The sequence below is a fragment of the Stegodyphus dumicola genome, chromosome 3 (genome assembly GCF_044657685.1).
Source record: "Stegodyphus dumicola isolate Sdum_Otavi_A_Nest chromosome 3, ASM4465768v1".
NCBI lineage: Eukaryota > Metazoa > Arthropoda > Arachnida > Araneae > Eresidae > Stegodyphus > Stegodyphus dumicola.
Window position 1 is genome coordinate 116,152,657 of NC_140770.1, and position 25,508 is coordinate 116,178,164.

The 25,508-nt window shown below is 31.9% G+C and overlaps 1 protein-coding gene across 2 annotated transcripts; it reads left to right on the forward strand.

Moving 5' to 3' along the window:
• Window positions 1-24,115, forward strand: LOC118185781 (sn-1-specific diacylglycerol lipase ABHD11-like). 2 transcript variants are annotated; one of them, XM_085813217.1, is made up of 6 exons: window positions 1-159; window positions 1,799-1,949; window positions 2,781-2,954; window positions 9,242-9,433; window positions 9,569-9,771; window positions 23,832-24,115. In XM_085813217.1, exons 1-6 carry the CDS (start codon window positions 152-154, stop codon window positions 23,968-23,970), a joined length of 867 nt encoding a protein of 288 aa, XP_085669343.1. In that variant the 5' UTR covers window positions 1-151; the 3' UTR covers window positions 23,971-24,115. The 2 variants fall into 2 exon arrangements, with proteins under 2 accessions (XP_085669343.1, XP_085669344.1); XM_085813218.1 differs by lacking the exon at window positions 1-159 and adding an exon at window positions 2,078-2,222 and having other exon boundaries at window positions 1,834-1,949.
• Window positions 24,116-25,508: the final 1,393 nt, after the last annotated feature.

Sequence of the window (25,508 nt, forward strand, 5' to 3'; positions counted from 1 at the left end):
TTTATTTTTCTCTTCTTCTGATGTATACTCATTGTAGATAGCAGTATCTCAGAAAGAGACAGCCCACTCGCTTTAACATCCCCCTTTTTGAAGACGTTCTCCATTTTCTAGTGCTTCCGTGTATCTTAGGCTCATTTTTTGTCAAGAAAATATGTCGAAGTAAGTTACTTAATGGTTATTTAACATCACCGTAAAATGACGTTTTGAAAGTTGATGCAAAATATAAAATAAATAAATGCAAAACAGTATTATCAACCATGAGGTCTTCATATTTTTACAAATACAAATGTACTTTCAAAATGTGTATTTCACTTAACAGTTTTGTGCCTTTAGTTAATAGTAATATTTTCCTAAATTAAAAAATATATGTGCTATATGTATGTCAGTCAATTTTTAAGTTTAGTTCGTTTAATTAATCTCAGCTAACAAATACAGTATTAAACTTCATTAATTATAATTCACTTAAATTTTCATTCATTTTGTTAGTACAATAAGAAATATGGTTCTTTTTTTTGTTTAGCTTAATAATATAAATTAATCAGAAAATTTCATGAAACTCTAGAAAGATTAAAGCAATTAATATGCCATATGTTGCGCGAAAAGAAACAGTTCTATGTGAAATAAAAACAAATTAAGATTAGATGGCATAACAAAAACCATAAAATAAAAATTTAATTCGTGTGTTTAGGCTAATACTGGAAATTCAGGTACATCAGTCTCATATTATTCATACATTGAATATCTAACTCCTTTTTTCGCTTTTGTGAAAATAAAGCAAACTAAGAAAAAATAGTTAAAATATGCTGCCATTATGCTCTGTTTTCTTTAAAATGTATTATAGAAAATTATTAACATACCCGATCGAAATTTATCTTAAGTACCAAATTTATTTTGTATCTAAGATAAAATTGGATTCTTAGCATGCTTCTCTTTTCTTACAAACGATGTTTAGCTTATGATATTGTAGAGTTTGACTGACTTTGGAGGCATAAATAATTCCAAACTCCTAAATTAGGCGTAAAGCAAATCACCGTTGTGTTGAACTAACTACAGAGACTTGAAAAGGTTTAAAAAACCTTTTTTTATTGAAACAGAACTTTGAACATAAATGCACTTCCTTTGCTAATAGAATCAACCACCACTTATGGCAATGTACGAATAATTAAATTAACAGTCAAGTTCAAATTTAAAACGTAGAATAGATTTAAAGGCTACTCAAATAAATTTAAATATAAGCTGGCTTAAAAATTTTATCCGGTAAATCAGATTGAAATGCCTGCAGCAAAACGCAAAGCGGAATAATTACGAACTTATCAGAACTGTCAGGAACTACGTAAAGCGGCTCCGAGAGGCAGAAACATGCTCATTTTTTCAATCCAGAAATCTCAGCTTAAACCCTCTCTAACTCAACTTTCATTCTGGTGAGGAAACGGAAAAGAGAAGTTATAGTAAAAGCTGAAATTATGAATAACTGGTTAATTTGAAGATTAAATCCTATAGTATGATGAAGTCTTCAAATGGGGTTATACAGTTCAGTTTTTCCGTCTTTATGATTTTTAGTATTATTACGAACTCCACAACAAGCTTTCCAATTATATTTAGTTAAAAAGTGTTTATTAATAATAAATTAACATGTAAATGTATTTCATTTGAACATTCTATGTATTCCATGTATAAATATGTATGGAACCTTGTTATTTTAAGTTAATCTAATGAGGTATACAAACTTTTAAAAGTATCGTTTACAATTTGATATTTTACAGTTGTGTTATATTCAAAACGTGTAATTTATTTTCAGTTACGTTCCAGTAAGATTGGCATATAAGACTGTTGAGCCTGTAAGTGGTGCCGGTGACAAACCACCGATTATTTTTTTGCATGCTTTAACAGCTTCCAGCGATTGCTGGTTGGATATCCCTCAAACAATTGCCAATGCAACGAAACGAAAGGTAAGAAATTTATTCTCTTCTCTATTTATGTAAATTATAGACTCCGTTTCATATTACATTTTATTTTATTTAAATAATAGCACTATTTATATTACTCGTATTAATAAGTTTGTTATCCCTGTTTTCAGGAAGTTGGTATTATTCAAAATTTCGATGGTTCCCGTCGCTTGCTAAGACAAATTCCGTACCAAAAATTATATGTACAGTAAGGACAAGTTCTAAACTGCCACAGTCATGTTTTTAAAGTACATTCTCGTACAGTTACTGGAAAAGGTATTTGAGAAAGGCTGCTATAGCTTTATTTCCTTTAGTATTTATTCTAGATAGGCAGTTACAATTACGCAATTTCCCAAGAAAGTTTCATAAAAACAATTTCAGTTGTTGTGATGGAAAATTTTGTAAATACAACTTTTTATAGGATCCCTTTAAAGTCAAATATACATTAATAAAAAGCTTACGATAAATTAATATCTTTAAATATACGAAATTTGCGAAGATTTTTGAAATTAATAATTTTTGGGAACATCTACAAATCTTGAAACTGTGCTACATTTTTAGCAAAATTTGATATTTTCACTCTGTAATTATTATTTTTGTTTCATGTGCATTATCAACACATACTGACTGACAAAAATATTTCCATATTTTCGCATTTCATGGGTAAGAATATACTGCGAAATAATATTTAAATTTATATATTGGTGGCTTTGCGGAATGTTATACTGTCCTTTGCGTTAAACTCATGCATGTAAACAATTAAGGATATGCTGATTATTATGATAAGTTAAGGTTTTTACCAAAAGTATTGACAACACTTACATTTGATTTCAGATATACCTACTGGATGCCAGAAATCATGGTGACAGCGAATGGTCGGATGAGTTCAACTTAGATATTAATTCCATTGATTTAGTGCACTTCATGGACACATTGAACATTCCCAAAGCTGTTTTACTCGGACATAGCATGGGAGGAATAACAGCAATAAGAACAGCTCTTGTGGAGGTAAATTTTTTTAAAAAGACCTGGAATTTAATAAATATACATAGAATTAGAAAATACTGTGATTGTTTAGTTCCTAAGCAAAGGTAGCCACATTATAAGCGTTAGCAGTTGTATGAGAAAAATAAAACATAGGAGACAACCAAACTGACCAACTTTGCGAAAAGAACTTTTTATGGATAATTAATTTGATGTTATCCTTTTTTATCATTTCATTTATCTTCGTGCGCATTAATTTTAAACTTAGAAAAACTCTTCAGCAACATCATTAAATTCTATTCATCCAAACTGGTAGTTAAAATAATAAATATCAGATTAATTGGTGATTAACAATACTATTTTATTGTCCAGTCAGTAGCAGCTAAAGTTAAAATATACCTAAATCTATATCTGGCTTGGAAGCGAAGCATATAAAAAAATCTATATTAATAATAGCGTTGTATCTAACAAGTTCTAAAATTGTGTTCTTTGAAGGTATTTATAATACAACTAAATTGTTGTAGAGCTATCCCCCCTTTATGCATTTAATCATATGCATCCGTCAGTAATTTATCATTGACTATTTGAGACAATTTTGTTAATGAAATTTTTATCTCCATGCTAGATATTATTGTTAATTTTTATCAGTTACAGTCCATCAATGCACAATAATTAGTAAGTGCAAAATTTTGTTTCATATTTATGAGGACTACTTTAATGTCAAAGTTTTATTTTCACGTGATCTTCGTACTTCTTAATAATTCTGAAGACCTTTAGATTTAAAATAAATGGCTTTTCTTCGAAAAGATTTTCAGAAGTGTCTCTACATTTCCTTTCCTTCGTAACAACAAGTTTACTAATAGATCTTATATATTTTGTATCTGCCGTTATGACTTCAGCGAAATATTTCTCTATCCGAAATGTTTTACTTATGATATTATTTCGGCTTAGTAAAACTCATTTTAAGATAAATAAACGTTCTTCCAGGGTGTAGGTATTAAGAGTTTTTATACTAAGAACTAATGTATTATTTAAGAGTTTCATTCGATAAGCACTAATATACAGCAGTTATTCAAATATGTCAACAGAAATATCATCCGAATAACAAAATACATTTTGTTATGTGTTTTGTGCCTTATATTAAATATTATATTTTACTCATCTTTACACAATATTCCTTGTTACAGTTATTCATAAGAATTTGGAAATTTGGAGTTCGCATTTCCGCATTTGGTATTTCCATGTAACGCAATCTTGATGGAGAAAGGGTATGGAAAAGTGGATGCATTGGTCTTTCGGGTTGTTCTGTTTACATTTCGTGGAATTTAGAGTACTTCTTGTAATACTTGACGTAGACACACCAATGCCTTTCACGATAGGGCAGAAGAAATAACAGCAATATGCTTAGGTTGTTCAAAAAGCCAAATTTCTGAGTGTAATTCTTATTCCGTAATATGGTGTTTGATAGAACGGAAGGAGGCAGACTTTTGAATCGTTTTATTCGAATACAGTTTCAGAAATCTGCAATCAGTCTTAGTTTGTGAGCCCCTAATCCAAACAATTAAAGATGTATAGAAATTATTAAACAATTACATATTGATATCTATCTAGTTGATAGAGTGGGCCATACCACACAGAAGAACAAGTGGATAGTGTAATACGTGGGCAGAAAGCATAGTAAAAATGAAACAGTACTATGAAAAAATGAGGGCTCATTAGATGCCAGTGTTTAAATTTACATTATGCATGATTATATCACGTTACGGCTGTAATAAAGGTAACCTAAAACGAAGCAATTGACACTCTATGGTCAGATAGAAATGTTTTTAAATTTCTTTGTTCGATTGTCCATTAACATTTTGAAGACCATAACGGCCCAAATGGCCTTTCATTCAAACCACCACAGCCGCCCCAAATGACCGAAATTATGGTGTTGTTTCCTTCCCTCCCTAAAGGTATGCAATAGCAAGTGAAGTTTCCTCAACTGCATTGTATCAGTTTACTGCAGACAGCTTGCTCTAAAATGATTTATTTCTTGTTTCTTATCTTTATTTGTTAGAAGTAGAAAGGATGTCATTTGAAGTCTTCACTCTTCTTTGTGCGCTAATGGATGGGGTGGGAAAGAAATTGCTGTGACGCTCGAAAACCATTTCGGGCAGTTCGATATTTTAACATACAGGTTAGGGAAGGTTTTGGTTTTCAAAGAGTTAAATGTCTTGCTCCAAAATATGTTTTTAATCTATGAAGAAATGCCATCCAAAAAAATTTCTTCCTCAGTCAGACAAAGAAAATATAACACCCAAAATGTTTTAAATATATGAGAGGTTTCAACGATGAAAACAGGACAACGCACAACTTTGCAAAATGGAAAGTTTAATATGAGCATATGAGCAATTTTCTTATTACCATAATAGTTTCCTGCATAGTTCGGGCATTTATAATGAAGATGATGTAATGTAATTCGTCCGTCGAGCGAATCTTTGCGTGCCAATGACCTGTCTTTATTTTCATGTAGTTTAAACTATCAAAAGGAAAGGGATCTAAGGCTGAAGATTAGTCTAAACTAGAGCTGGGAAACTCCGGCACGCGGGCCAACTCCGGCCCGCGGAAAATTTTTTAATTTGATGGTCTGAAGCAAATTAAAAGAAATATATATTTATATATTATATATCCATCTCATTTTCTACTTTGTTTAAATATATTTTTTTCTTCCTTTTTTTCAAAGGACTGATGATCTTTTTACTTTCTCTATTTTTGATCCACAAAGCATAAATCGACGGAAATAGCAAACACAGACAGCTTTCAATCGGTAAAGTGTTAAAAGCTGAAGTTCTTTGTTAGCTATAGTTGTAGACTAGCGCCAAGAAGTGTCATTTCTTTTCTCGGGGAGCAGACATATGGGAATCTAATATAGGTGAATTAGACCTCACATGTGGCAGACTGCGAATTTTAAGCTGCAGCCAGCGGCTTTTTTCTTTTGTCGCGAATTCTAATATTATTGATTGCGTGTGGAAAGATTGCAAATATATAGCATCATTGTGAACAGTGGTGAAATTACTAAACGTATAGCGTAACTAGTGCTTATTTGGGTTATTCGTAAAATATTTCAACCCCAATAGGGCTACTAAAAAACGTATAGTTCATTCAGAGTGCCGTGCTTTTAATAATGAATATACCTGGAATTTTTTTTTACAGTTGTAAAAGATAAACCAGTGTGTCTCATCTTCAGTGAAGCTGTAGCAGTTTTCAAAGAATATAACATTTCTCGCTTTTTCACATCTAAGCATAAGAATTTCAATTACGAAGCAATGTCAGAATATGAAAGAAAACAAAATACAGAAAGTCTTTGTAAAAAAATATCAAGCTGAGAAAATTTTTTCAAGAACGTAAACAATATCCAAGAAACAGCTACACATGCAAGTTACATTGTAGCATACAATATTGCTAAAAATAATAAAGCTCTCAGTGATGGGGAGTTCGTTAAAAAATTCATGCTCCAAATTTTGTGATGTTTTATGTCCGGAGAAGAAATATAATTTTGAGACTGTAAGCTTATCTCGAAAAACGGTGACTTCTAGAATCGAAGACGTCGATAAAAATTTGACATCACAAAGTCAAAGATTGGCCAGTTTAAATTTTGCTCCATAGCTATCAATGAAAGAGCACTGATATAAATAATACTGCTCAATTAGTATCATTTATAAAAAAAATATTCATGAGAACTTCGAAATTACCGAGAAACTGCCGTGCATGCGTTCTTTAAAGGGAACTACAACGGGATGTGATATGTTTCGTGAATTTCAGGAAAAGGTTTTAAGTTTGAAAGTGCCTATCACAAATACAAATATATGCAATTTTTCGACCGATGGAGCACCAAATATGACAAGGAAAAAAATATAGATTTCATGGACTAGCCACGACACTCACCCTGAGCCGAGATAGGAACTTGGCTCGTGTGCAGCACGACAAGTGTGCACATGAAAAGTGCAATGACGTCTGGAACACTACGGACTGTCAGCACGGCGAGCATTATTAGGGCGTTTCTTGATGCTGCAGAAGAAAGAGGCACCACAATGGTACGACGAACAACTATACTAGACATAGAAGTAGCACCACGTCGTCTTTTCCAATTAATCCCGATTCTGTGTACATCTTCATGCTGGATGGAGGCACAGAGAAGAAAGAAAATTGCCAGTTTGAATTCGTCATCACCATAAGATCCCATCACCAGGCTTGCTGGTGTGAGCCCCATTGGGTACACATATCGGTCATATCTTGTTTGCACAGTCGCTAATTTGGACAGCCACATAGCATTTCTGATGTGTCTGTGGCTGTGCTCTATCTTCGAGGGTTGCGTGACGTCATCTTTCACCAAGACAATGTGCGACCGCATGCTGCCTGCTTGCATTCTTTATCATTTCACAGACCATCGTCTGATGTTCTGGAATGGAATGCCAATAGGTTCACATCAGATCATCTCTTCTTTGCCTAGCATGTAATGTGGACAATTGCCGTTATATTTGTGACGTGGTAAAGCCCATGGCCATGCCCTATCTTTTAGGCCTTCGTGTCTCTATTCTTCAACAAAATAATGGACAACCGCATTTGCTGTCTTGATCTTCTTCGATACAAAGAGTGTTCGATGCCAGGAATTTCTCCAGATCTTTCATCCATTGAAAACATCTGGTAATGGATTGCTTAGAGGCTAGCACGTTACTATTCACCAGCTACTACGATTGATGAAGTTTGGCATAGAGTTAATTCCGCATGGAATTAAGTACTCCTATCTGTCATCTAAGTCATTTCGACTCAATACCCAGCCAGACTGAAGCCATCTTTGATGCCAGACAGGCACAACTCCGTGTATTGAATTCTGCATGTTGCGTACCTCAAATCACCTGTAAATTTAATCATGTATTCCTTCCATTATACTGTATAGCTACAATAAATAAATTCTGCTATCCTCCCTGTGTATCAGTTTTAAAGGCCAGTCGTGTATTTAAGATAATAAATTCTGGCTCCATAAATGCAGCTAGGCCTCTAATAGTCTTGTTCTAATCCTTCAATAAATTAATATCAACTCGGAAAAGTGTTTAAACAAACTTTTTTATTATATTATATTCCTAACTACTTTATGTATGTTGAAAGTATTGGAATTTATTGAACTGTTTAGCTACTTATAGCTGAATATAAGTGTGTAAACGACAAAGTCCAGAGAATGGTTAAATTACCCTTTTATTCACTCTAAGAAATAATAACAGTTTTATCCTTCTCGGGCATACAAAGCCTCTACTAGAGCTTCAACTTAGAATAAAAAATAAGAAACTAATCTAATGCTAAACTAAACTGACGAAGTTATGCACAAATACCTAACGTAGTTGTCCCTCAATTAAAGTAACCGGATAATATCAATACGCAGGTACAATGTGGCCAAGCGTAACAATGAAGTAACCTGATGGCAAACACGAACCACTAAGGACTCCTAAGCTCTTCTTTTCAAATATGCTAAACCCTCCTTAAATACTCCTTCTATCTTATTTACACGCAAAACGATGCTAAAAGCTCAGTTTGATAGGGAGTTGTGAGTGGGAAACAAGAATTTAAAGGAAAGGGTTTGCAAATTAAAAGTAACTGTTACAAAATTAAAATAAACCTTACAAGCTCTTCAGTCTAATAAATTTACACAGCTAATTTGTACTAACTCAAGTGACCGAACATAAGAGTTAAAGAGGATCTCGACTGAAGTGAACAAATACGGTTAACAAACGGCTAAAAACGATTCAAGTAATTCAGAACCAGAACGAAAATAGTAGTTGAACAGGCAGCAGTTCTGTGCCAATTTCAGAACATCTCTTTTAACTTCAAGGACTCTATTCTTATACATATACTACTGACTTTCAGTCTATTGGAAGATGATGAAAATAAAAATGAGAATATAGGCAGAATGATAAAAAAATGAGTCAACAAACATAAAACATTCATCTATAATTTAAGCTATTAACTATACAAAATCCTGTCTAAAATTAATTGAGTTTTCCCTATGTATTTAGTGTTTGTTTCTTGGCAGCCCAATTTAAGTGCTTCATCGAAATTTGTCCCAGTTATATTGATTTTATTAACATATAGTTGTTCTATTTAGTAGTTCAATATAATGAAATTTTAGAAGCATTTACATGGTATTAATGTGTAAAGCTCTTAAAAATAGAATACATAGAAGAAGAAAATCACATTAAAATAAGCAGATGAAGAAAATCCTATTTTATTAGCCTTATATTTAACTATGAACTTTTATTATTTAACGTTAATTTCAGAAAGAGAGAGTTGAGATGATTATAGTAGAAGATATGACAGTAAGAAAATTTCCGAAAGCTGTAATGGAGATGATGCCCAAGTCTCTAACGTTAATACAACAAGCTACTGAACAAATACCAACAGATGTAGATGAAAAAGGTGCTAAAAAATTTATCTTTGACTACCTTTACAATCAGTTACCTGCCGAAGGTGTAAGTAATTCGTTTATTTTGGAAATAGCTACTTAAAATGGTCATTCTATTTCTGCAATTAGAATCAAATTTTAAGCTGCATAATTTATAATTAGGTAATGATGAATTAACTAAGTATCTATTTTTGTGTTTCAGAAAGAGTTGCTTAAAAGACGTGGCGATGACGACCATATACTTACTTCACTGAAACGTAACCCAGATGGTCGTTACAGCCTTAAAGCTAACATCAAAGTAATGCTAGATGCAATAAAGAATACAGAGACTTCAATATCTGAACCAAAAGGTGTTTATGACGGTCCAGCCTATTTCATTTATGGAACGTTTTCTCCTTTCGTTGGGTAAGTAGTATTTCTTTTACTCAGTCAGTAAAGGGAAATCTGATATCTTAATCGCTGCCAATTATTTAAGCAGCTTTAAAAAATTTGCTTAAGACGTTCTTTGAGTCTTATAATAGTATAAATTTGAATGTTTTATTACAAGCAATTCAAGTTTAAAATGAGATAGTTAACATCTATATAGAAAAATGAGACATGTTTCATAAATGTTTTGCATTTACATAAATATAAAAAACTCTGGTGTGTACACCACATGATTTCCTTTTCGGAATATTAAATTATACGTATTTTTTCCTGTCTTTCATTTAAACTTATTTCCTAGAATTTCATTGGAGATAAATTTCTCGTTCAATTAATTCAGTTCTCACTTCGCGACTAGGCAAAATACATAAAAACTCAAACTATCTATATTAAAAATTGAAAGATATAGAAAAACATAAAGCACCAAATGCAGTTCAAACAATTAAAAATTTCTTTTACAATTAAAATTACAGTTTCTATGCAAAAACAATCAATTCGGCCAGTGACAAGAAGGCAGATTTTTCGGTGCACAAAACTGAAAGTTTACTTTTGGTCTCACTTGGCAATGTTATGGTATTTTTGAACTTACCAAATTTTTCCACAAAGTACCCTATAATTGACCATAACATCTAAAAATAACAACTCAATTCAACCATAAGATTCTAGTACCAATAAAATTGAAATTTTGCATTGTGTTTATTCCGGATTAACCCTTAAAATCCATTTGAGTAAAGACTGGTAAATATCATGAGCAAACAAAAATAATTTTAACCATTGAATGATCTAGAAAAACTTATTTATTTAATTCTTATGCATTTAGTATATCCATTTCTTAGAAAATCAAAACAAATTAAAACAGTTCAGTACTATTGAGTTTTCAATCCATACTCTTACTGAGTAATATTACTTTAGCCTTAGAATCTCTATTAAAATTTACCTTTAAAATCTAGTAAGCATATCAGATATAAACTATGAATAAATGAACAATACCCTCCCCGGGGAGAAAAAAAAATAAATTTAACAAGTTACACTTCCCCCAAAAAAAAGGGACACTTCACACAGAATAATCAATAAAAAAAATATATTGCATACTATTGCACTCAATACCATCAATTAAAAATGGGTAGCTTTGATTATTGTACATAATAACTTTCTATTTTTTTACAGTATAGTTTAACCGGATAGATGTTAAGTAGTTACGCTATTACAATCCTACAAACAAAGTTAATCCCTGAGAGGAGCAAAGAGGCTCAAATAATGATACTACTACAAATAAATCCTCACCAAGCAGGAACTCCAAAAGTTGAATTACATAATTTCATGAAGAACTTATTATTATTATTATTATTATTATTATTATTATTATTATTATTATTATTATTATTATTATTATTATTATTATTATTATTATTATTTTACAATTAAACTAAGTTACAATAATTTAAATAAGGTTATAATGAACGAAAAATTAGGTGAAACGAAGAATTAGGTGAAGACATTGATGCAAGCAAACCAGGGCCTGCGCTAAAGGCGCAGAGGCACGAAGCCCGTATCTCTGTCGTGAAGAGATTTCATTTCCTCGGCAGAATCAGCTGCCGTCGCGTACAGCATCAGAAAGCAATTCAAAAGCAGAAGACGTGTCAAAAAATGTATGCTCGTCCCCCAAAACAAGCCGTTTGCCAAAACAAGCCCCAAAACAAGACGCTGGAGTGCCAAGTTGGCACAACTCACTCTTCGCCAAAAGTTAAAATAGTCGCAACTACAGCATTCCCTCATGTTAGCAAACTCGCCAAATCCACCACTTTGAAACCCCAACGGAAATTCGAAGTCGCCAAGCCGCCGCCAAAATAACCACGCCTCGTGGAAGAGGAAACTTGGAATTTCAACAACCCTGCAAGCAATCCCAACGAAAGAACGCTAAAACTCGAAAAAAGCGACAATTCTACCGGAAAAGGGCATTTCATCCCCCACAAGCGAAATCACAAGCAAACGGAAAAAAATCTACTAATTAAAGCTCATAACTGAAATGCAATTAAAGTTAGAAAAACGAAAGTTATGTCAAATTAAAGAGCTAATTTTTTTGCAACTAATGATATTAAATACTAAGAAATCGAATTAATTTTTGACATGAATAACGGAGTTTATTACACAAAAAGTTCACCTAAATCCATTGTCTGCGTGTGCAAGAATGAAGACGCAGTTCGCGTAAACTCGAATAGCCGAAATAGATTACACTGGAATCAATAAGCCAAAAAAGAATATAACCAAACTTGTGTAGCTCAAATTTTGAATAATTACAAATTAAAATTTTGATTTTTATGAATCACTTAATTAAATTAAATTCGCTACACAACAGCAAAAAGACAATGAAGGCGCAGAAATTGACTTAACCTGTTGTGGACGCTATGCCGAGTCAAGATATGGGATAATTTAGTAACTTAAATGATAATTCCAGAATGGATTAAGCATAATTTAATTCTCAATAATAAAATAAGGTATTACTTTCTTGTTGCGAAGCTTAGTTTTTCTAGATTGGCCACAAATCCACTATTCTTCTAATTGATGGCACAAAAACGCTTAATCAGAAGATAAGAAGAACATAATTCAATCATTTTTAAGGCAAACAATGCGCAATTTATCAATATATAAGGATAAAAACAGGAGTAACAGAGTGGGTATATGTATATATATAACATATGTTGTATGATCTTAAATTCACTTAGTGCGAAATCGAGTTATTCTACTATTTGCGCAATAGCTACAAAGTAAGTTGCTAATAATTTATTTACTAAAGAAATATTGATTATATTATCTCCTAAGATTAATTTTAGTAGAATTATCTAAAAAGAGTGAATCCATGCTTAGTAATTTTAATTCCGAAAATTGTTTTAAAGTAACTTGAATGTAAATTGATAAAAATGTTTAACGGAGACTTGAATTAAATCATGAAAAACAAAATTTCAATCGTAAAAAGAAATTAAATTAAAAGCAAGTAATCATTGCCATTGATCGGAAATTAGTTGACTTTTCAAGGGGAACAAACCAACTCCCGTTCAATGAACAATAATTAAGAAATAAATACGAAGGTGTTTCGTCCTTTACTCAAGTAAAAAGGCGAAGGCAAACTGTCAATTTAAGTTAGGCCAAATATTTCCGTGAATTCAAGGGATCAAGATCCAATGCAGAGCACTAAAGAACTCATTCTGATTAAGCATTTTCGGTAATTCACATTTGAGTGAAAAGCAATTTATGCAGTAAAATTGATAAATTACTTGAGTCATTGTCCTCGTGTTTATGCATTTTAATTCAAAACTATTTGTAAAAAAATTAAACATTGGAAATTGGTATTATGAAATAGAACTCAACGTAATTGAAATAAACATTAGAAAATTACGAGATATAAGAAATATAATGCAATTTTTGAAAAAACAAATCAAAAAATAAAAATTTTAATTAAAAATATAAATAAGAAGAAAAGGGAATGTACATGAAGGTATAAAAGGCCAGAAAAAGCATTAATTAACTTACGTTCTTTCTAGTGGGAAGTGGGCAAAGTGTTTTTTTCGCGTCTTACTCAGAAGGTTTGTGTTTCCGAAATTCTTTATCGGCAGCGGGGGCTTTGAATTATTTCAGTCGGCGAAACTTGTGTGAAGTAATTTATGGTAGAGCGAGTGACTAGGAATGCTTGAGGGACGTATGTTGTGGAGTTCTTATTTGAGTGAAACCGTCTGTTAAAATTTTTTAATGTACTAGTGAATGGAAATTAATTAATTTCTGGCTAGTTGTTGTGTCGTAACGAGGAAGAAATTAAGAAAAGAAAAAAGGAATTTTCACTGTCAAAGAGCTATTTGACAGACTAAAGATTATGAAATAGGCCCATTTTTTTAGTAACAGCATAAGTCTGAAGACAGCTTTTTACATTATATACAGCTTTGTAATTACACTATGTACAAATCCTTCAACTGATAGTCATCCAACTTATACCGCCTTCTCAGGTTTAGGAACAAATTATCATATCCCTATCAGTTAAATGATTTAGAGTGAGTGTTTAACGCCTGTTCTTTTAAGGCAATGGTTAATAAATTGATTAGGTATTAGATTATTTTTGAGAATTTTAATAAGGAGCAAAATTTCGCGTTGTAGATCTATCTTATCTGTGCAGATATTTTTAATTCGCTGTATTTGATTTATCATTGTACTGTTAATTACTTTTTTGGATATGTTGGAATTCCAATTTATTAATTTGTTAGTATTGAAACTGAAGTTTCTTGTTTTGTCAAAAAGGAAAATTTTTTTGTAGTTAATGATTTGAAGATCGAGATAATCTATGCCATTTTGTGAATTATTAGTTTTATTAAGTGTAAGGCAATTTGGATAAATCTCGGAGTATTCAATTTTATTAAAATTATTAATTGTAATAAGATCATCAATATATCTGTAAGTGTGCTTGTAGTAATTTAATTCTTGTCGTTGTAGATTTTTTTTTTTTAAGTTAAATTCTTTGATAAATAAAAAGATATTACAGAGCGAGGTACAGGAATGGGAACCCATTGGAAGACCTCTGACTTGTTTAAAAAGTTGATTTTGAAATTTCATGTAGTTATGAAAAAGTGTGCATTTTAGGTAGGTTTTCCATATGTTAAGATTCATAATCGTGAGCATATGAGGGAAGAGTTTAGGCAGATCTAGTAGACTAGTATTAATTTCTTCTAGAGGAAGTGAGGTATATAAATTTTCAAAGTCATAGCAGTTAATGTTCTGTATGTTAATTGTTTGTATGGCATGAATGACAGGAGTGTTATTATGGATGATCCAGCAATAGTTATGATTAGTGTTACAATCGTTGAAAATAAATTTACAGATTTTTTTAAGTTGAATTGAAAAATAATAGTCTACATTCTACTTGTAATTATTAGTTCCATTTGCTATAAATCTGAATTTTAATGGTGTTTTATGGAATTTGGGAAGTGCATAGAGGTTAGTAAATATGTCGTAGCTTGGATTTAAAGTAATATTTAGTTTTTTATGAAAAGTTTTAATTCTGTTTATTATAAATGTTTCTGTAAGGTTTGCTAATTTATAAGTAGTTGCGTTGAAAAGTTCTTTATGAATAATTTCTGCGTAGAATTGTTTTCATATAATGCTAAAGTTATTATTTGCTTTATCTATTTTTGTAATAGTAAAAAGTTTTTTTTAATTTTTAATATCTGATGTAAGTTGCGACCAATTAAATGCACTTTTAAACTAGAGGTGATTGATTTCGGTGGATATGCGTTGAAGAATTTCATCTTTCCATTTTAAAAAAGTATCTATAGGTAAATTCAGTTGATACTTTAAACTATAAATTCGTTGATGTTGTTTTCGAAATTCTTGCAACAGTAATTTTTAGTTATGTATCTGACTGGTCTAAATTTTGCACCATAACTCATTAGTGTTTTTAGTTGATGGTTTTGTATGATATTCAGGTTGCCAGTAATTATGTGCTGGTGAGGAGAATCTACGTAAGTACTGTAAACTGGTGACTTGCAATGTTTGCTGACTCATTTATTTCATGGTGGTTAGTTAGCAAGTTGCTTAAGGTCCTTTGATATTTAAATGCAACTCTTGGTATAGTGTCTACAGCTGGGAAGTAAACTTTACAATCGTTGATGACTCTAGAGCGTATTTTTGGGGGTGCGGGAGAAGCCCCTAACTAACCATAAAAAATATTAAATATACTTTATTAAATTTCTTATAATAAAATATTTGAAATCTGCAATAGAGTCCCCAGTACTCATAAAAATTGGTAGCACCTAGCTCACTTATCGGCAAAAGACACAGGAAAGAGCCGGTGCCGAAGGGCGTATACACTACGCTACGAAAAGGCATGAAACGCTACAAACGAACGCGAACAGGCAGCTGGGTGACGAAGAAAAGAAAAAAAAACTTTGTTTGAATACAAGCGTGACCTTCGAGAAACCTCGATAGCCACGAAGCCACGATACAAGCGGAGAACGTTATCCCAGCTTGCGCATGCGCTGAGTTCAACATGTGCTACTGCAATTAAATCTACGGATTCACAGATTTGTATCTGCATCTACTGCGCCTGTGTTAGGTTGAGTCAACTATGGTGTCTGCGACATGTGTATTGTGTATTCTGACTTGTCCAGAAACCTCTCGAGACTAATACATTCTTAATTGCCCGTTCAAGCCGAACAGAATTCAGTGATATTACAAACGTAAGGACATTATATATATTATATTACATTATTTCTAAATAATTAAGTCGATTATAGTGAACCCCACTATGTCAAAAAAAAAAAACGACAATGGAACGATAAGTATGCCGGTTATGGATTTACCTGCACAACCGAAAAAGATGGCCTTGTGTTCCAAGATATTTTCAAACAGCAATCTCAAACCATCAAAGTTATTAGAGCATTTCAACAATGTGCATGGTGGCGAAAAAGCGCATAGCCATGAACAGCTTAATCAAAGAAGGCGCAGTTTGATACCACTGGAACTATCCTAAAATTGTGCGGACCAGCAATTCAAAAACCTTTATTAGAAGCATCATGTCAAGTGGCATATTTATGTGAAAAAAAAAAAAAAAAGAAAGAAAGAAACCTCACACGGTCACTGAAGAGTTGATTAAACCTTCTGCTTTAATTATTGCTAAAACAGTTTTAGATTCGGAAGCACATAAAAAAATCTAACAGATTCCATTATCGAATGATATTATACGATCGAGAATACAAGATCTCAGTGAAGATATTTTAATGCAAGTAATTGAAGACATAAAAATCAGTCCACTAAAAATAAGCATGCAACTGGATGAGTCAACTGATGTTGATAATTGTAGCCAACTTTTGGTATTTGTCAGGTATGTGAAGGAAAAAGAGGTGATAGAAGAATTTCTATTTTGTGAGCCACTGGAGGTGAATACGAGAGGAATTGATATTTTCAATCACATCAAAGAATTTTTTACTAAATATCAATTACCAATGAATGTGATTGGCTCAATATGCACTGATGCCCCAGCAATGTTAGGCAAAAATTCAGGATTTTTTTCACACATGAAATGAGAATTACCAGAAGTTATAATAACGCATTGCATGTTGCATCGTCATGCACTTGCGTCGAAAGCATTGCCAGAAAGTTTAAAACAACATCTAACTACAGCAGTAAATGTAGTAAAATACATCCGAGGGCGAGCGCTTAATCATCGCATTTTTCGTGCATTTTGCGAAGAAATCGGTGCTGATCATACCGTGCTCCTATATCACACCGAAATACGATGGTTATCTAAGGGTCGTATGCTTAACAGAGTTTTTGAATTGCGTGAGGAAATTATTCAATTACTGACTAGTCAAAACTGTTATTTAGTAAAAGATTTTGAGAGTAATGATGCAATGCTGAGGCTGGCCTACTTAGCAGACATATTTACCCATTTAAATGAATTGAATCTATCAATGCAAGGATTTGGTATAAATATAATAATATCTAGTGAAAAATTATCTTCATTTATTGCAAAATTAGAAATTTGGATACGTCGAGTAGAAAAGGGGAATTTTGCAAACTTTGCCTTGCTTGATTCTGTTATTGCGAAAAATGAAAAGAATACAATTATACCTGGCATTGTAATACATTTGAGACGATTGAGCGAATCATTCAATGGATAGTTTTCTACCGGAAATATTACCAAAACTCAGAGATGGATACTGGATCCATTTCTGTTTGACTTAAACTTGATGGATGATAGTGATCTGAAAAAAGATCAACTTATTGAAATGCAAGCAAGTGGACATGTTCAAATTGAATTCGAACAATTAGAATTGCAACAATTCTGGTGTTCACAGTTACAACGTTATCCAGAGTTGGCGAACGGAGCACTGCAGTTAGTCTTACCCTTTGCTACCACCTACTTGTGCGAAATGGGATTTTCATCGCTTTTGCATATAAAATCTAAAGCGAGAAATCGCTTAAATGCAAGTGATGACTTACGCGTATGTCTTTCAAAAAAGGAACCTCGCTTCGCCAGTATAATAATGAACAAACAACAACAGACTAGTCATTAATAAAAATAATATTGTTTTGTATTTATATAGAATGTACAATGTTTTTCAATAAACAATAAGTTTCGCAAAAAATGCACTTTTCTAGACTAAATAAATAAAAACACATTTTTCAATGGGGTGCGGGAGACATATTTTCAGATTCAATGGGATGCGACTCGCTAGAAAGGTTAAGAAACACTGCTCTAGAGAATCGAATATTGTCAAACTGCGGATGCAGAAAATTGACTTTAAAATAAATTTTTCGTTGAGCCAGACAATTAGAAAGTCTGAATATACAAAAGTCGAGAACCATGTCTTTAATGATTTGTATTTCGTCGTAGCTTTCATGAATGAATTTTTTTAGTTTGATAAGAGAATTTATTAGTACAAGAGTGTAACCAGTTGAGAAGTTTCTTGGAGAAGTTTTCCCGAGTCAAAAAAAACATTTCAATTGTTTTTTCAATGCAAGTGTATCCAAAGTGGGTAAAAATCTCGTATTATTATTTTTTTTTTAATTTGCTTCCTCTTTTGCCTCTTTGCGTTTTGTTGCTGTAAAGCTTAAATTGGCTGAAAATGGATTTATTAGAAATATCTCTGTGACTATGTATATAAGTGTTAAGTTTATAGGGATAAAGTGAACGTTGTTTTAGTATATAGAGTGATTCTTGAAAAATTCGTGCTTTGTGATTGGGTATTATATCTAAGATCTGAAGTTTAATAGAGTTGAAGTCACGGTGTTTAAAGTGCTCTAATTCTGTTGTATTGATTTTTGAGGGTGTACTTATTTTAGTGCTATTTTTTTTGTGCGTTGAATTTCTTAATGTGAGCTCTATGGTTATTGATTCGAAAGTTAAGATTGTTTTTAGTCTGTCCTATATATTTAATATGTCAGGTGCCGCAGGTAATCGTGTAAATGCAGTTAAATGTTTTTCATAGAAACTGTTTTTTGGTGTTGCCTGTAGTAGGCGATTTCAATTTGAGAGATACGAGCAAGATTTAAAAGTAAGGAGGCTGCTAACCGTCAACACAGTAACGTTTTTGTAGAAAAACGTTTAAACTTAAAAATTAAAATAATAATAATAAAAGGTGGAGATAATATATATAGTGAGTTCATTAAGTAAGAGATAAATAGCGCTAATAGCTCCTATTTAGCATATCAAATGCTGTATGATCTTGAATTCACTTACTGCGAAATCGAGTTATTCTACTACTTGCGCAATAGCTGCAAAGTAAGTTGATAGTGCTGCCGATTGCAACTAAAAAGGGAGATGAACAGTTACATGTTATAGCAGTCCTATATACAAAATGTCAACGTATGTCATGCAAAAACATCTTTAAATTGTATTTAATAGCAGTCAAAATAGAAATTTTCGTTGAAATATGATACGGAATTTTCCATGATTACAATACTTCCTTTACTTCATACAAGGACGTAAAAATATAAAAAGAAAAAAATTGTCTTCCGATATCCTAAAAAGTAATTTAGTTGCTTATTTTATTTCCTTTTAGTTGCTTATTTTAGTTCATATATTTAGTTTGCTTCCTTATTTTAGTTCCTTTAACTTAAATGAACCGTTTTCTCCACAGTTTTCATTTCAAACTGCGAAACAAAAATTGAGATGGCTGAATAATTTGAACTAATGGGCCTATGGACATATTAATATATTTGTACTAGCAAATGCGTAATTTATTAAAGTAAAATATTTTTATTGAACTGTTTCTGTTTGAAGAGACACTTTATTAGTTAATCAATGAACGAACAACACACATTAAAGAAATTTTTAAAAAATCTAATTTTTCTAATCAGCACACATGACATAAAGGAAATTAAAAGATATGTATAAATTCACAATTTTTAAAGATACTAAGATTTTTCTAATCATTTGACGTCTTAACTATCAAGGAAACTTTTTAATAAACACGATGAGGACAAATGACATAAAAATCTAATTTTTTATTAAAACAATTCAACCAAAATTTTAAAATGAGGAGGATAAATTAATAAAACAACATTAAGAACTGAACGGAGAATGTAGAGTCTCTTTGTTCCACCATTTGTGAATAAGTAACTCGAACAGAAAATTTTTAAAAAAAAAATGTAAAATCACAATAAGTAAGATGGGCTACGCGACTTATTATCTAAACCGCTAAATCGGCTGCACGCAACAAAGCTAAACATAAGGAAACATGAGAAAGAATATCAATAACATAATTAGAGTGACTAAGCACCAAAAACTCTTTCACGTACAAGTCTACTTAAACTAACTCCCCTGCTACTCCTCACGAACTCTTAAAACCGCTGCTTGAATATTGCTTCTGAAATCACTTAGATTTGCATACTACGTCATTAAAATTTACAACCTGGGAGGAAACTGAAATAAAAAGTGAAAGGAAAGATTTTCAACATAAAATAATTGGTTAGAATAAAAGGTCTTTACAAGACAAATGACAAAATTCCAATGTCCTAGTAAGAAACATAAAAAAATGATAAAGACAAATCTTCTAATAAAAGAACTTAAAGGATCGAATAAGGACAAATTATAATAAATCAAATTTTCTAATAAAAATTTATAAAACTGGTAAAATGATCAAAGACAAACATGTATGTATAAAGGAGTAATAAAATCCTTTAAAAAATGTTCCATAAACAATGATTTTAGATTTCTGAATAAATTTTTGCTAAGTACTTTAAGATCTTTTTATTATTATTATTATTATTATTATATTTGCAACTTCTTTAGGCAAGTCCGTGTTCAATATAATACCGCAATCGTTTATTTTATGGAAGATTAAGGGAAAATATTCTCTTATTTTAAATATTGAATTTTTAAGTAGGGTTGAATAGCTACTTAATTATCTGTTTTCAGTCTCATATCCAAAGTGATCGATCACCAATTTTAACTTTTGCTGAAATAAAAGTTTGCGTTGGAAATTCCAGGCCCACCAGCGGCCGAGCGGTAAAGACGCTGAACACAGGTATTTTGGTCCGAGGTTCGAATCCCGCGAACAGGCTGGCCAGATGGGCGTTTTCGTGGTTTTCCCGATGTGTAACGTGTATACGAGCCAGTTTCCCTTAGAAAAGTCCTTCCCGAAGGCATCCCTCCCTTTAGGCAGATAGCCCTCGTGTGCTTTGCCATAATTGAATAATCCAAAATCCATCCTTTGGAAGTTCCATATGCATACGAAATTAAGTATTACTAATCATTATTAAAATAACTTCAGCAACTGATTCAGCATACTCTATAAACAATGAAATTTTAACGTCTTCTTAAGAAATCTTGAATCATTGCTTAAAATTTTATACTTCGAAAATTTCGTAAATCTCTAGAAATGAATATTTTATTGAGGTTTAACAATGATAATCTCAAGAGAGCTAGTTGTATAGAATGGAAATCCCGTTATATAAGCGATATGTTTCGATGAGACATCATTGTCATTTGCAGGATCTTTGCAGTTGATTAAAATTTTATTTTCCATGTCATAATTTTCATCAAATGTTAATTTTATAGCAAGAGGAACACAAAAAACTTTTTCATTCTGTTGTAAAACATTATCATTCTCTTCAGTGCTCATTTTTATTTTTTTTTCCTCCAAATACCTCTTGTTGACAAAATTTTTTGTTTTGGTTCAGTTAGATCTTTAATATTTCCAATTCTTTCATGTCTAGCATCTATAATTTCCTTAATTTTAATAGCCAGCCATATATTCCAAAAAAGCTCCTTATTTGTGGCATTCTTTCCATTTTTCGGATTTCCACGGTTGGTTAAAGTTTCATTTCCCATATCATAATTTCCATCGTTTATCAGTTTGAAACGTCAGTTTTCTGCGTTTCTTTTACAATGAAATAATGGGTTGTCATTGACTAAAAGAATAAAATGTTTTCATTTTCCCAAAAAGAGGAATATAGTAATATTTTTGAAAACCTTATTAATTTTAGAAATTCTTTGTTACTTATAATACTTCCTGTTTTTGTGTTGATATTGTTCAATCCTAAAGAGCCGAATATATTGCACAGTTGCTAAGGACGGATTTGAATTTGCAATGTATAACATTCAGCGGGGGTAGGATGAAATATTGTTGCCACATTGTTTCTTTATCCTCTGTAAAGAGAAATGGAAAATGCATTTAAACGACTTTACCTTTACCAACTTTACCAAGGTACCTTTGAAAAAGGTGTCAGTACGCGATATGTTCACCGAGTGAAATGCAGCTTTTCGCAGGTCATGTTATGCTTTGCGCAACATAATCCAGCAGCTGTTGAGGCAATTTATTCAACTCCTCTTTCAGCGCACGATTGAGGATATTCTTATTAGCTGGAGGATATTTTCGACCAGTTAGCCTCATACCCAAAGCATTCCAAGTATTTTTAACAGAGTTTAAATCTGCAGAACGTACTGGCCGCATGAAGCGTTGAATGTTCAAGCAGAAGCGAACGTAGACAGTCTTCAACATCAAGTATTCGATGACATGAGTTATTGTCATTGAAAGTACCACAGAGAAGGTGAACATGAGGCAGCAGAACTTACTCAATTTATCGATCGCCGGTCATAGTCTCAGTAGGCAGCTCACGCTAGATCGGTGGGCATCTTCATCACGATAACGGACTGTACCTACTCTTATCTGAGAATAGTAATCAAGCCCAGTCTTTATCATTCTAATTGTAAAGTTCACAACACCATTTCGAACGGACGTTATTGTACTCTCTAGACAATAGGTCCCACACAATAAAGCTGCGAAAGTACATTCCTCTTTCTCCCAAACGTCTGGCTAGAAATTTTCGAGAGATCCGGTGTTCTGAGGCAGAAAGAATCTCATTCGTCACCTGCTGAGTTATAGTGAGCCTATTTCTTAATTTTCTAAAATATTTGGGACTATATTTGCCTATCTTGTTAATGCTTATTCCTATTTTGACTAAATAGTGGATAAACATGTATTGTAGTGATCAAGCCAGTGAATGCTAGAAAACGGTTATTTTTATTTTTAATAGTATGGGTAAAGAACATTTGTTAAAAGTCTGCTGCAGGAAGTGATTCAATAAAATTATCCAAATTTAAAGTAAATTAGAGGACTATGGAGACCATCGAGAGAATCTTGCTGCTTTTCTCTTGGTCCAACATCAATTTCCACAAGGTATCTCAATTTCTAAATAGTCCTTGAAGTAAAAATTAAGAAATAGATGTTTGGATTGCTTTAGGACCCCTGGCCCTGTTGCTTTCACTTTTCTCATCCCGCATGTTAGAAATAATGGAGAACTAGCAGCATAAAGAATAATCTTCTGTTCCTTATAATTTCTTGAATTCATCAAAATATTCTGTTTTTATTGCATAATTTTCAAATGGTAAACCATTTTCATATACTTTGCCACTAAGTAGGTTTCTGCAGTCAAAATCGATAGACCTCGCCTCGAAACAATCTTTAGAGTGCTATAATGAATAATTATTATAACTGTGTTCCTTAGTTGGTAAGATTTTGATGTTTAGTATTCCTGCATTCATATGACTTTGGTAAAATTAGGGGTAATTATCATTTTTTTTTTTTTTTCGTTCTCAAAAAAATGCCCTCCCGTATCCTTAATTCGCTTAATTTTAAAACCTTAAACAGGATGACTACAAAGATAAAACCCTATTTTTGGGAGGAATAGCATTTATTCACTTCGTTAAGGTATTCTTGAAAATGTTAAATTAAATATTTGACTGAAAAATGCTGAACCAAATAATGACTTTAAAATAAAGGATTTTTTGTCAGATAAATTTCACAGATCTTAATTTGAAAAAGTAAAATGAATAACCTAGGTACAAAGATAAAGCCTCTTTTTTTAATCTTTTTTGAAAGAAGTAATTTCATTTATTCACTTTTGCTAAGATTTATATTCTTCAGAATATTCTCAGCAGCGTGATAACGAAACATTGAATCTTCATATTGTGAAACATTAATTTAAGTAATACTTATAAAAAAAACATTTCTTTACGAGAAAATCTTTACAAATATTTGCTTTGTCTCTTTCAGGGAAGGCGATGAACCACACATAAGAGAATTTTTCCCAAACGCTGAATTTAAGGCAATCGAAGGAGCAACCCATAGTGTACATACAGACTGCCCTCAAGAATTCACAGATGCAGTTTTGAAATTCCTTTCTAGAACATGAAATTGTATAAAAATCGAATGCTGAATTTTTATTGCACGACGGAAATTCGAACTCATGTTGCCTTCGCAGTTCATTCAGAACATAAAAATGATTTGTAGAGGATTATGTAATAGGTTCTTAATGCAATAAATGTGATCTATATTAATTCTTTGATTCCTTTAATCTCTCACTCAATTTTAAATCAACAATATATTAATTAATGGGTTGGAATTATTATTTATTCATATTATAACTAACTAACAATAAAAAACTAAGGCATGTCCCTCTAACATCTAGTACATGATGCACAAAGCAAATCAAAGCCATTTGGTTAAGAACAAAAAAAATTTTGTGTGTAAAAATGCATTGACATCACCAAAATGTCAAATTAGAATTTTGAAACATAGAAAATAACAACAATTACAATAAAGCGCACCAAATGCATAGCAGTACCAGTACACACGCAAACAAAACAAGAAGAAAATTTACATTTAAAAATGAATCCCACAAACAAGCAATCCATTGTAAGATACAACATCCTGTAAAACATTGTTTGCACAGCAAAGGATAGGAGTTAATATCCCTCAGTACTATTAACTAAAATAACACGATAAAAAACAAATACTGATGTTACTGTTTTAACTGGAATCAACGTTCAAATGCATAAATTTGCAGAACTATTTTCGAAGACTGAATAGAATTTTCTTCTTTAACTTCGTAACGATGGGAAAAAAATCGAAAAAGTTCTTCTTCAATCGAAAGAAGCTAAGTAAATAAACAAAGAATATTTGCGGCGTCTATTGACAAAAAGTGAAAATAACTTTCATGAATGTAAGCCGAAGATATTTTTGAATAATTTTGGTTACAGAGAAATTAAAACTATGATTTTTTAGTAATCAAAGGGGAGCAATAGAGGATTTATTTCCTTTTTTTTTTTTTTCCTAACATGTATTACTACTTTTGAAAGAATGAGAAATTTCATGGCTGTCTTATTTTGGCCAATGTATGATAAGCCTAGAGCTTCCAGCCGTCTTTTTTTTTTTTTTTTTTTTTTTTTTTTTTTTTTTTTTTTAATGACAATCCTTTAATCCGATTTCCTGTCCTTGTCTTTCTTTCTTTTTGTGTTCAGAAAAAATGGTAAATTTCCATTATTTTGTCTCTCTGTTCTATTGTAATTTCACCCATTTTCAAAACTGGCCGCCGATTACTAAAGACATTTATTCTTAATTAAACAGAAGAGAAGAATGTCAATGAAGTATCTAAAACTAAGCAAAAATAAAGCGAAATTAGATTAGCATAAATTTTAACTAAAACTCAAATTTTGAATTAAACAACAAAGATTTGTTCTTTTCTCCTTTTCAAATATAAGATTTGTCTGTCCTGATCGAAATTTTAATGCTCCTTTAGTTTGGCTGATGTATGAAAAATCACGCTGTTAAGATATGCTATAAATTCCTAAGAGTTAAAACCAGAGATGAAATCGAACATCGAATTTTATTCATAGTTAAGAAAATGACTTCAAAGTTGAACTTCCAGAGTATTCGAGCTATTTTGCAATT

What these genes read in the sequence shown, in the direction of transcription:
- LOC118185781 (XM_085813217.1), top strand. An exon ending in CCAATGCAACGAAACGAAAG is followed by an intron (nt 1,950 to 2,780) that starts GTAAGAAATTTA and finishes ATTTGATTTCAG; the next exon opens with ATATACCTACTGGATGCCAG. An exon ending in TAAGAACAGCTCTTGTGGAG is followed by an intron (nt 2,955 to 9,241) that starts GTAAATTTTTTT and finishes CGTTAATTTCAG; the next exon opens with AAAGAGAGAGTTGAGATGAT.